Consider the following 13,426-nt stretch of genomic DNA (forward strand, 5'->3'; position numbering starts at 1 on the left):
ATCCTAAGTTATTTTCATTACTATAATACCGTACCTTTACAAAAACATAAGGATAGGTTAGTGATTTTTTAAATAAAATTAGCATAAATTAAAGACATAAAAATAAAATACAATTAATTTTCAAATACACTAATATTAATAATTGTATGTGTGTGTATATATATATATATACAGGGTTTTTCCTGCATAGAGAATTATGAGGCGGCCGCCTCCGTCAAATTTCGTGCCGCCTCCGGCTCTCGACAAAACTCGGACAGACAGTCATGGTCAGATACACTTTTTCCACCGTGACGGTTCTGTTGCGGTTACCGCTTGTGTCCATTCTCAAACCGTATAGTCCTGCTGCTGCGCGCGGATAAGTAATAAAAACATTCCATTCCAATTAATCGAGGGTGGATGACAGATAAATAATTTTGTGTTGAGTTTAATAAAGACACGGAACTCCGTAAAACGCAATGAACGTGCGTCACTTTACTTTCGTTTTCAACAACGTAATTCTCTTCATGGAAAACCAATCAAGGAAAACATAGCTATCAGGAGGACTTGACAACGCTTGTCTGGGACCATATACTTTGTCCGGGACACGTGTGTTTTTCTTTCTTTCTTTTTTGAAGGGAAAAGTGAGAGAGAATTGTAGCCCATCCGGACAAATGCCCTGATTAAAAAAAAAATTATATAAAAATATTCCAAATCACCGAAAACGTGAGGATGATTCTGTTTTATTTAATTTAATGTAAGTGGCGATTGATAGCCTATAGTTGATAATATAGGCCTACCTAATGTACTGACGGTAACAAAGTTGCGCTGTTGAGGCTCGTGCTGTTATTTATAACATATTATAGTTAAGAAACAATATATTGCCTAGGCTACACACGATCAGAGTGATGTTTTCCTGAATGCCATCAAGATTGAAACCGAGACTGATTTCATAACAGTTCAATAAACAAATAGTTAAAATTAAGTCACTTACATTTGAGACGCAATGACTGTTTTTGTTCTGTTTCTGCAGCGAAAATAGTTCCAAACAAAGATCACAGCAGAACCGTAATGTATCCCAGAGCAACACTCAGCCGTGTTTCATTACTGAATGATTCAGCGTTTTGAACGAATCGATTGAGTCAAAGATTCAATTACCTATTCATAAACTGCCTCATTCGGAATGAATCAGCCTTTTGAACGAATCGTTTGAATGAATGACTCAACGACTCGCTCATTAAGACGGTCGCCTGCCGCCTCCTACTGGCGGTTTAGTTTCATAAAGTATCATTCTTTTTAACATTCCTTATTTGTATATTCAAAAATATTTAAAATAATCTAATTTAATACAGTTATAATTTTTCAATGTAAATTATTTTATTTGATTGGAAACAGCCTAATGTCTTATTTTAATTGAATATATTGATCAAATTTAAGAATTTGAAATGAAAGATGGAGCAAACATTTAATAAAATAAAACCTTATAAAGGTACAAAAAATTATTCTGTTTTCAAACAGCGATGTAATGAAACATTGACAATTTACGTTTGAATGGAGTAAAGCCTCTGTTAAGGCTATTAAGGAAATGTAATTTTGCCAAAAGAAGAACTTAATTCTTAAATTCTTAAATTGTTAATTTTTAATTAGCTTAACTTCAGTGTGATATGTAACCATATTATCATGCCTAACACTGAGAATTTGAATAATTGTAATGTGATCAGATGCAGATATCTAAATCAAAGAATATGGGTGGTTTGCGGGTGGATTTTTTTATTTTTAACAGTGGATTTGGGTGACTCAAAGTGCACCAGATTAATGAATTTATCTTTAAAATGTACAAAAAAAAATTACGGGGGGGCATGCCCCCGGACCCCCCTAGAGGTACCAACCTCCACCCACAAAAATAATGCCGAAAACACATTGGGCCATATGATGATCTATGAAAAATAACATTTAATTACCTTATTATTAAAATACATTATTAGGATTTTACCACCTCCGCCTCATTTTGAGCCAGGAAAAACCCTGTATATATATATATATATATATATATATATATATATATATATATATATATATATATATATATATATATATATATATATATATATACACACTAATATTCATAATTGTATTTTTATATATATATATATAAATAAAATTATTAATATTAGTGTATTTGAAAATGTATTTTATATATATATATATAATTACGGTAATGAAAATTGAAGGAAAATACATGTATTTTTTAAATGTTAAATTGTCAATATTAGATTTAATTTTCAAAAACATTTTTTGGACCACAGGTGAATGTTCTTGAGTCAGAACTGGTGAGATTCACCCAGATGTCTGTTTCTACAGGTAAAAAGTGATTGTCCCACCTGCTAGAGCCCACTCTCCACTGCGGTGGGTGTGGCCACTGTAATAGAGCACGTAGGTGTCGTGTCGTGGGCCGTCAGTCGTGTGCGCCTCCATGAATATGCGGAGCTTGGCTTGCAGGGCTTCCAGACTCAAGCCGCTCGTGGAGTAATCACAACCGTAGGTCTCGATCATGTGATGAGAGAAGAAGCGTTGCACGTTGTTCAGCATCCCCGTGGATCGCAAGTTGAGCTCCTGCACATGTGCCGGGGGCAGGAGTGTGGGCTGACCATCTGGGCTGAGAGAGAGAGAGAGAGAGAGGATGAGGTAAAACACTGACCCTCGTGCGAGTTACTGAGTAATCAAGTACCAGAACAATTCGAGGTACTGAGATGTCAGTGTATATTTGGCCAGTACCTGCAATAGTTGGTAGGAATCACCACAGCATAACCGACACAGGTTCCACCAAGACTGTTTCCCAGCTCATGGAAGAGGCCGTGGGCTAGTGATTCAAGAGGCAGGACCAGCAGAAACAAGGCGATAAACAGACTGTTGGACGGCTGTCGGAGGGGAGAAAAAAGTACATTTAAGACTTCCAAAGAAAATCAACGGTCTTATTTTAAGGCAGATATTTTGACAAAGCAAACTTACAAAATGTTTTGCAGTATGACTCTTATACTCATGTTTTGCAGTACTCTTATAGACCAATGTCATGTGGTGTGACTTGTCACTTCCAAAAAGAATGTATGATAATAATTTATAAATGATATTTAAATAATAATAAATAAATAAATAAAAATTATATGTATATTTTTTACAACTTTATTGAAAGTAACGAGCTTCACTCACATGCATTCAAGGTGTAAGGATAATATGTTATTACTTTTTTTAGAGGCATTATATGAAATGTTTTTAATATAAATTTCAAGAGACGTTAAAAAACACATATGAAACCAACATGAATTCAAAAACTACATTTCTAAGAACTTGGCACATACATTTTTATAAGGTTTTCACAGCAAATATTACCTGCCAGCCCAGAGCCCCCAGTATGATGGTGGACATCAGGCTGAAGAGCACCAGGCGTTTTGAGATGAGGCAGAAGTGTCGCATCCCCTTAGACGCCATGACCCTGTCCAGTTCTCCAGCCTCTGATGTGTGCATCATGCACATCCTCTGACAGTCACTCAGCTTACTGTGAAAACCCCACAGCGTGACGAGGAACAAAAGGTGGCAGATGATCCAGAAAATAGTGAATGCTGAGAGACCCGGGATGAGCAGGTACCACCGATCCAGATCTCTCATCTTCAGAGCGGCCATGACCAGAAACATCACCTCCACGACAACCAGAGGAAGAAGCGTTAAGCGTCTCCACAGGCCTCTCCTCGACAGGAGTGGTGACCAGCGTTCGGTGACCGAAAGTCCACTGAAGTAGACGTCCAGGAACGGGTCGCAGACGAGGCGGCTGAAGAAGCAAGACAAGGCGAAGGGGTTGGTGAACATTCCTAAAGTCTCCTCGAAGAAGAATGCAGCGATCCCAGAGAAGCAGATCAGGTTTGGGAAGGCCAAGAAGGACTTCATGCGCAAGTCCACGATTACAGCGGCCAAAGCGAGTGTCAGGACTACAAGGCTTATAGATTTGCTGCCGACCAGGGTCGTGCTGGCCACAGCGAAGCCTGTGAGCTCCAGAGCTTCCCTTGAGGTGAGGAAAGCGGGTTGATGTCGAGTATAACCGCACATTCTTTCAACCAAAGCCCAAAGGATTCGTATAGCCATGCTCGCTATTAACATACAGTTGGCCACCTGTTCCTTGATATCGAGCTCTTTGGACGGGACACTGATGAAGCAGAGTAAACCCAGAAGGAAACCAAACCACAGATGCAACAGAAAGAGGCTGACGCTCTCCATGCCGAAATAATAGTGGAGAATGCAGGCAATCCCAAGAACAAAGAGGCCCAAAATAAAAATGACCAAGATGATAGTGTCTGCGGTTTTCTCCCATTGTACATAAATCCCCAGGCAAATGGCCACTAGGGAGCTCAGACTGGACAGATAACCGAGGTAACGGATGGATGACCATGTGCTGACCCCTTTGTTGGCTTCATCCAGCTGGGTCATCGCAGCGTAAAGGAAGTGGCTCAAGCAATACTTGAACAGCTTGCACATCGCTGCAGAGTTCAAACTCGCACCACAACAGAAAAATTAGCGTCGCGAGTGACGTAAGTTATACGTCACAATAGCAAAATATTATTAGTGGCATTAACCATTCATCAGAAAGGATGTAAGAACATGTGGTGTGGATTTGAGGTACTAAATCGAGACATTTTAGCGCAAACATCAGAGTAGCATTTACAATAAAACAGTGGATTGTCAATATCCACCTGTTACTGCTGAATAAACCGAGCTGTTCAACTCAAGGTCATGTTATGATGACTAAAATGAAGACGTGAAATAGATGTGAAAATGTTAAACTGGTTTAAGGCTATAAAATAAAATAAATATAAGAGCTGAAGAGTTTTAATGTGCTGTCAGTCTGATTTAGGCGAGCAGATTCTAGTCTATTTACCGGCATCAGAAAGTTGCCTGAATGTGTTGTTTCTCTACATGAGGAGAGTAACAGCGATTAAATCAAAGCTAAAGAAATACGACAGCATATATGCAAGTCATTGGTTATTGTTGTTAGCAGAAAAACAACTGAAACTGGTAATTTGTTGCGAAATATCCTCGAACCATCGTCAAAACTTCACCCAGTGTCCGCCATATTTGCACATCGGTATTAAGCCGCTACGGAATCCCTGAAAGGACAAAAGTGTCCATCATCCTCGCAGTGAAACGAGGGTGTGACATCATTCTGGTATGCTGATTTGCTGCTCAAGAAACATTTCTTATTATTAATTAATGTTGATATCAGTTTTGCTTTATAATTTTTTGAAAAATATGATACTTTTGAGGATTTTCTGATAAAAAAAATAGAAAGAACACCATTTATTTGAAATTAACAATCTCTTGTACTTGTCTTTACTGCCACTTTTGATTAATTTAATGCAACCTTGCAGAGTAAAAGTATGATTTTTTTTATTATTATTTTTTAAATCTTACTGATATCAAACGTTTGAGCTGTAATGTAACTAATTTGATAGTTACAAATGGATTTTTGAGAACTGGAATGAAATCGCACTACAATAGATCTATATTTAAAATGTATTCTGTCAGAAATTAAATGCATATGATCCTACATGAACAGCTGTAAAGTATTTAAAGCAACCTGTTATAGGCAAATGAGAGACACGAGAGAGAAGGCAACAAAAACCTTTATTTAAAAAAGATGAATGACAATAGTTCTCACAAACAGCCCATTCCTGTGGGAGTCAACCATCTTAACACTGATAAAGAAATTCAATCATGCAAACAGTGGATTAAAGCCTGGGGAAGACAAATATGTTTGATATGTGAATGTTTGAACACACCACCAACTAAACATTGTAATACAAAGATTTTTTTTTTCAATAGTTTTAAAATATTTTTCTCAGACTTATAAATCGAGTACAGACTGAAGAATACCTTTAAATGCTATTGCTAATAGGGCAGTATTTTTAGTAATTTAGCCAAGAGCTGGTTAATTCGCTGAAAGTATGTACTGTAACTGTTTATTGTGGGACAGAAAATTAGCTTACTTTCAAATGACAATCAGTAGCTTGTTCTTGCATCCATTCTATATAATCACAAATGCAAAAATACAATTTGGGTTTGAAGGCACCTTGAGGAGGATTTTTTTTTTTCTGATACCCTGAAAGATCACATACTGAATTCATTCAACGTTTCAAATCTTTCCACACTTTGGCACCCCTACAACACATTTAAAGTGCCCAAAACCAAAACCTCACATAGATACTTCAACAGAACCCCAATGTACTCATCACACACTCCTTCAGAAGTGAAGACTCATCAGCATATTCTCATATCATCAGGTTAACCAATCGCTAACCACATTAATACAATAGAAAACAGTGCCTAATATTAGTTACTCAATATAACTACCAGGTTATAGTGATATGGGGCATTTCTGACCGTTTGCGATTATGAACGTATTGCTATTCTAATGAAGTGCTGATGCCAATCTCGATATTTTGCCAACCCTGTGGAGGGTGTAATCGAAAACGTGCAAATATGTGCTTGGACATTTAATATAGTGTTTTTAAGAACCTGGAGTGAATAAAAAAGCTGCAAATTCTGCAATTACAAACACAGGAGCTAAAAACATCCAGTGATATGCAACAATCTTTTGACAGTACTTCAAATAAACTGTTTGTGAAACATTTGGCAAAGTCCTTTCCAAACTTTTGTACCTTAAAAGTTCTATTTCATAATTGAAAATGGGAAGCTAAAATAAAATACTGAAGCACTCAATTAGATATACACCAGATTACAATACAGAAAGTAGATTTAAAGCAACTGAAGGTTTTGAGAGTAAACATTTAAGAGTAAACAATCATCCTACTCAAAGTCACATTATGGCAAAATGCACAAAACTCTAATCTGTTCCACACTACATACTACTGACAAGTAATTGGATAGTACTGGTTATAATAGCGGTTTGATCGCAAGATTAGAAACATGTTACCACAACACATGCATCCAATCTGGTCACCTGTAAGATTGTTTGTTCTGAAAATCTACGACTACTTCGCTAGATTTGTACCTTGTTGAAGCGAGAAATCCACATTCACAGTTACAACGTCACATAACCAAACACGCACAAGTTCTGCAGACACTTTAAATGCTACAAATATCATTGATAAAGGCTATTCCAAAAAGTTGGTTGAACAGATGACTGAAATCTCCATCTAAAATGTCCAGTGGAAACTTGCTGAGAATCAAACCATTAAAGGGTTAGTTCACAATATTTTTTTTTTTTGTCATTTACTCACCATCATGTTGTTCCAAACCTGTATGACTTCCGTTACTTTAATGTTAAAGAACTGTTTTTGTCTTTACAATAAAAGTCAATGGGGTCCAAAACAACATTCTTTTGGACCCCATTGACATTCATTGTGTGGACATAATAACATTATGGCATTTTTCTAAAAATCTATTTTACAGAAGACAGAAAGTCATGGGTTTGGAACGAAATGAGAATGAGTATTTTCTATTTTGCCAGAACTATCCCTTCAAGAAATACAACTGAAAAAGAATAACACAGTATAGTAACTCCGGCCAAAAGGTATGACACCGGTGATAACTACGCCTAAGTTGTAACTTACTGTATGCTAGCTCGTAAAGATTTGTCTAGTTGACAGTCATTCTGAGTGAGAAAACAGCCAAAGTGGGTGAGCTAAATCTTCTGCTTCTGTTACAAAACCAAATCACTTCTATTTCTAAGTTAAGATTGTTTAGTGTGTATATTTGTGTTCAAAGGGATGTCTTGCACGCTCTTAAAAATCAACGCCCACTTAAACGTCCTCATTCACTCTGTGCAAAATTTTTGCTGCTTAAAAAGGGGTCGAGTACACAAACAGCAGAGCAATTTTGGCAGCATGATGGTAAGGTACTAAATATCAAGAGGGGCAGTAAACAAGTTCAGCTCTGGAGCAAAATGGGGTCTTCCAGCTCGTGGAAGGGCGCCGAGCTGCTCTGGCTCTCGCCCGAGTCCGAATCGTACGGCGTGTCCGGCAATTCAGCGAAGCTACACGCCAACATGTCGTCCTCGAAATCAGAGCGCGGAGGCTCGTAGCAATCGGTGAATCCCTCCTCATCGATCGTGTTAAAGTCCTGCGGGATGTAAAGCATCTCCGGGTAGTTGCGGCTGACCAGGTCGCTGCTGGTGGTGGACGACACCTTGCGGAAAGCAATCAGGTGCATGTGGGAGAACTTGACGTATTTGTAGCGCTTGAAGCCCAGAGACTCCACCGCAACTCGCCAGCTGCGCATCATAAGCGCATGCCGGCCCTGGTGGGAGGAGTCAGGGGTGATGATGAGGAGGAGGCCGTTCAAGGTCAGAAGTTCATGCGCTTTCTTGCAGCAGAGCCAGCGCTGATAGGGTGAGGGGAAGTAGGAGAGAAGCAGGGAGAAGACCACCACGTGAAACAGCTGGGCAGGTAAAGCGTCGATGGGGCCGCGCAGTTGCCGCAGGAAGGCATCCAAGGCGTCGCTGGCCAGTTGCAGAGGCTGCTGCAGCTGCAGGTTAAGAAAGTCGCATTTGTAGACACTCTGTAGCCATAAAAAGGACAAATGGGGAAAGGAGAATCAGAGCATTTCGCTTTACTGTGCAGGACAGGTAAAATTAGTATAAGGATCAATGGCAAATAAGAGTGTCGAAGATAACAAATCTTTTACAAATCTAGTAAACAGTAAGTTCTTACTCTTCAGAAACCTACTCTTCATATACATGTTGGATTTAAAAAATAACAGACTAATTCCCAAGCCCTGTACTATTTCTGATGTACTACATATGAAGAACAAATGGATTCGCAACGATCTGGCTGCATCCAGTATAGATACGGTGTAAGAAAACAACCGTAAAGAAAACGTAATTTAACCAATCATTTAATCACTAAACGTTAAGTTAGCGTAGATGCCATATTTAATTTGATGAGAAGAAATCTGTGTTAGACAGACTTAAAAAAATTTAAAAAGAGGTCTATAGTCTTGTATAGCTTCAAGGAACACAAACCTCTACTGCTGGCACAATGTCGATACCGACAGTCAGAAACTCATCAAACTTCAGGAAGGGATTGAAACAGCTCCCCACATCCAACAGTCGTATCCTCCCAAGCTGGAACATGGAGCGGTTACTAAGCATAAATAAGAAGCTGATTTAGTCAATGAGCTTGTTGCCATGTGGAAAATCTTTGTGGATTTGCAGTGATAAAGTTGTCATTCTAGAACACCTTGGAGAGGACGATTCTGGTAGAGAGTTTGCAGATGTGTTACTGTCAGCTGTGGCATGCTTAGTGCTCTTCTCATCCTTCTCCAGCACTCGCCTCATCCCTCCATCCTGGAAGTACTCCTGACAAACACTGTGGCAAGAGAGATTTAACAACAATAGGGCTCTTCATACTGCATTTAACCCCGGGTTATCGTTATTCTACACCTCGCTTTGTAATTTAATGTCGCTTTTTACCCAGGGTTAGCACCGATTTTGCTTGTGTTAACCCTGCATTGCTGTGTCAAACGTGTACAGTGTGAAGTGTTAGGGGCTGTTCACGTCACGTCTAAAAATGCTTGGAAAACGCCGGACGCGCCACTTTCTACTTCTCTCCAAAGTGCTCGGGATGTCTCAACAACTATGAACCATGATGACAAGGAAGTTTCAGCAAATAAATGGATAGACTTCCAGGACAGAAAATCCCTTGCAGAAGAGAGAAAAAACATGGTGGTGTTCTTCCATCTTGCCTGAGCTTTCAATGATGTTACGGAAAGGGTGAAGCTGATTGGTCGGTTCTTGTCACATGACCTGCGGTGCACTTGCGGCATTCTTAAAAGTTGAGAATTTTTCATCTCGCTGCGGCGTAGACGTGCCTGGTAAATCGAGCGTGTCGCCACTTTTAAAATAACTAACTTAAAGCGCAAAGAACATGACGTGAACGGCCCTTTAGAATGTTACAACTAGATGCTTAGCAACCGACAACCAAAACGTCACGAAAACGCTTCAATTTTCGATAGTAAAATGTCAAATAGTGACAGAAAACACGTCAATTGTAGTGGAGACAGCTTCATTCTCACCTTAATAGTACAAAAAATTCTGGAAAAATCGTTTGAAAAAAGTCGGCACTAGGCTATATAATATGAGGATGCGTAATGCTTTAATGTAAACAAGTTGCATACTGCATTCATCCAATCAAAGACACTGACACCGCAAATATGCAAATAAGGATGTTAACTCAGGGTTTAGGAATGTTAAGTGTGAAACGTCACCTTATGAATACCCAGTATTCGTTGTTAACCCCAGGTAAATTCTGAGCAATGTGAAACGTGTAGCAAGATAACCCAGGATTCCGTAAAACCAGGGTTAAGAATGACCCAGGGTTAACCATTTCAAATGTGAAAAGTACCAAATCGGTTTCTAAACAATAACCATCAACAGCCGTACCTGCGGCACCACTCGATGCGTCCCTCGCCCTCGCATTTATTCGCCCAGTGGTTGTCGGCCAGGTTCTTCATGGCCATGGCATACTCGCTGAGAGTCTGCTCGTCTTCACAATGCTCGCGCCATATTTTCTCGAAATCTCCCACTGCATTCAAAGAGACAAAACAGAGGAGTGTACGGTCATGCCACAGAGTTGATCGTTCTGCACAACGTAATTAGTGTAAACTTTCTTACAAAGCCTACTTTCTGAAGTCAGCTGATGTCAGTGGTTTCTCTAAACCATAGCCTACAGCGGCTCGCAAAAAACTGTCCGGTTTCTTCAACAACTCAGTGAAGCTCCATCACCAAGCTCAAAAGTACCGTATCATCAAAGTGTTTGTGCTGATTCACACACAGTTCGAAAAACTTGCTGATAATGCCGATGACACCAGAAGGCAACCACTACCCTAAAAGACTGCTTTGGAGGGAAAGAACTGACAAAAAGTGAGCTGTCCCATGACAGGGTGGAAAATACAGGCCTTATCAGATTTACAGAGAATAAGACAACAAGGGAAGAGACTGCAGCGTCGTTACATATGAATACTGCTGTACAATGCCAAGAGACCAGATCACGCCTTCCTTATTAACCCATCACGGGGTCTAGTGAATAGACTACTGTGTGTGGGATTTATAGCGCTGCTCATCCCTCTCGGGGGAAACCGAGGAAGATTCGATAAAAAAAACTCAACAACACATTTAAAGTCAGATAGTATAAAGGTGGTGGTACGCTACTTCAGGTTCTGCTTCCTGTGGAACTGATTGCAGGCAAAAATATAACATTTCATAATCTCCTCCTACTCTCTGATGATGGTTATGATAATCTTTTTGAATGATGCTCATTGAAGCATAAGACAGGAACATGAAATGTAACAACATCCTCACAATCAATTACTTCTGGTCTATCAATACAAAGACTAATACATTTCTCAAGATAATATTTTCAAAGAAACGTGCGTTAGTTTTTAGGGAGTGAGCCTTGACTAGAAAACATAGGAGACACTTTCCACGAATTGGGTACAAATATAGCCCGAAAGATAGCATTTATTTTATGGAATTTTTTATTGTCAGTGATAGGAGGTGCTTAAAGGGATAGTTCACCCAAAAATGTCAATTCTGTCCTCATTTGCTCACCCTCATGATGTTCCAAACCTGTCCGACTGACTTTCTTCCGTGGAACATAAAAGAAGATATTTTGAGAAATGTCTCAGCATTTTTTGTGGCCAATTAAATGGAAGTCAATAGTAACAAACATTCAGAATATCGTTTGTTCCACAGAAAAAAAGAAAGTCATTCAGGTTTTGAATAACAATTTCATTTTTTGGGTGAGCCATCCCTTTAATCTTCAGAAACCCTCTTGTTATTAATTTTAGAAAAAAAAAATTGCAATGTTTACAAACCTTTTACAGAAACTTTGATGTCAAAACAGTTTAAAATGTGATTAAATATGAGTAATAATGACATTTTCTTGCGACAAACATTAAATAGCAAAGAAGTGTCGCAAATTTATACATGCCAACCGAGGGGAAAAGCTAGATTATGCAACTAAAAAAAAACTAAAAAAAATCCAGATTTACACCATAAGTACTCATGAAAACCGAAATTAACAACAGGTACAACAGATCTAACTCTCCCTAACTGCAATTCATCTGTTGCTACCTGGCCCATACAGCTAACTGCAATTTTTTTGTTTAGTTATTGTACATGTAATATTTTCATCCTTTAATCAAGTGTTAAAAGTTTTTCTTAAAACCCCATACTTATTAAGCCTGTTTATAACTTCCCCAGCAGATAGACACACTAAAAATAGGTCAAGTGTCCATTATCTATCATAAGTGCATTAAATCATAATAAAAATAGTACATGGATAAATAATTGACAGGGAAGAGATTAAAGCTTTTAGAGAGGCAAACTTTTCTCTTTCCCTTTTCTCCCCGAAGGAGGATTAAAAGTTGTTTATGCTTTCCAACACAGTCATCATATCAATGAAGTGCAAAACAGGAACAGATGAACGACCCTGCACAATTTTGCTGACTAGTCTAACGTCGTGCTACAGACAGACAGAACCTGTTTCAATACCTAACGTGCTGCCTACCTAAACAGTATTATTTACGGGCGTTCAGAACGTTCTATTCGAATGTTTTCAAAATGCTGTCTATGTATGTAGCTCACTAGGTTTTCAGACACAGACAAAAATGAGCCATGTATAAAATCAGTTCATGTCAACTGGGATGCAACACAAGTTTAAAATAAAATAACGTTTTTGCTCTAATAAACGTTTTTGTAATCCAGGCGTTTAAATATCCGCGTCTCTGCTCAGGCCAGACTACAGAAACTGATCTAGGCTAACTGTTAGGCTACACAGCTACGCATCTAATTCTCAGCCAATAACGTTACCTTCAATGTATTTCCTGCGGAGTTTTCTGTGCACGCTCTTCACCAACCCCGACAGCTTCTCCTGCTCCTGCTTCCTGGACTGCAGCCCCGTCGGGACAGAGCCGGGGTGGTATTCGGAGAGATCCAGGTCTGTCTCAGCGCTGCTCCGCAGGTCCATAGTACAGCACTGGGTCTACCGGCGCACCGGCTCCGTCAGTCCGTCAGCGCACACGCACACGCCGCAACAACGCGAACGTGACGGAAGCGGAAGTTCACGGCCAATCTGTGAACGCTAACATGAAACGCCTCTTTTTTGCTCCGAAAGGTTGATGAAAGTTTACATGATGATAATGATAACAATAATCATCATAATAACAATGATGATTATTATTATTGTGAATGTGATTATTAATAACAATTGTATTATTATAGTTTTTATTTTGAAATATTTTTTAAAATATTATTAAATATTATAATTATTTTGGAGTATATATTCTCCAATATATATAAATATTATAATATATATATATATATATATATATATATATATATATATATATATATATATATATATATTATAACCTAAATAAAATC

At 38.7% G+C, this 13,426-nt stretch overlaps 2 protein-coding genes across 3 annotated transcripts in view; both read right to left on the bottom strand.

Moving 5' to 3' along the window:
* The window catches only part of tmem168b (transmembrane protein 168b), a 7,560-nt gene extending 2,431 nt beyond the window's left edge, over nt 1–5,129 (bottom strand). The window contains exons 1-3 of the mRNA XM_081355982.1: nt 3,364–5,129; nt 2,752–2,894; nt 2,358–2,632 (exon numbers count right to left, since the gene is read on the bottom strand). Coding sequence (XP_081212108.1) covers nt 2,358–2,632; nt 2,752–2,894; nt 3,364–4,500 — 1,555 coding nt within the window. The 5' untranslated portion in view covers nt 4,501–5,129. The remainder of the gene's footprint in view (nt 1–2,357; nt 2,633–2,751; nt 2,895–3,363) is intronic.
* Nucleotides 5,130–5,627: 498 nt separating this feature from the next.
* On the bottom strand, nt 5,628–13,160 carry samtor (S-adenosylmethionine sensor upstream of mTORC1). 2 transcript variants are annotated; one of them, XM_081355912.1, is made up of 5 exons: nt 12,854–13,160; nt 10,424–10,565; nt 9,222–9,350; nt 9,005–9,125; nt 5,628–8,541 (listed from the first exon to the last, which is right to left on the bottom strand). In XM_081355912.1, the coding sequence occupies exons 1-5, from the start codon at nt 13,008–13,010 to the stop codon at nt 7,912–7,914; spliced, it is 1,179 nt and encodes a 392-aa protein (XP_081212038.1). In that variant the 5' UTR covers nt 13,011–13,160; the 3' UTR covers nt 5,628–7,911. The 2 variants fall into 2 exon arrangements, with proteins under 2 accessions (XP_081212038.1, XP_081212037.1); XM_081355911.1 differs by having other exon boundaries at nt 9,005–9,143; nt 12,854–13,078.
* Between the last annotated feature and the right edge of the window lie 266 nt (nt 13,161–13,426).

This window comes from Scardinius erythrophthalmus (genome assembly GCF_964197995.2).
Source record: "Scardinius erythrophthalmus genome assembly, chromosome: 24".
NCBI lineage: Eukaryota > Metazoa > Chordata > Actinopteri > Cypriniformes > Leuciscidae > Scardinius > Scardinius erythrophthalmus.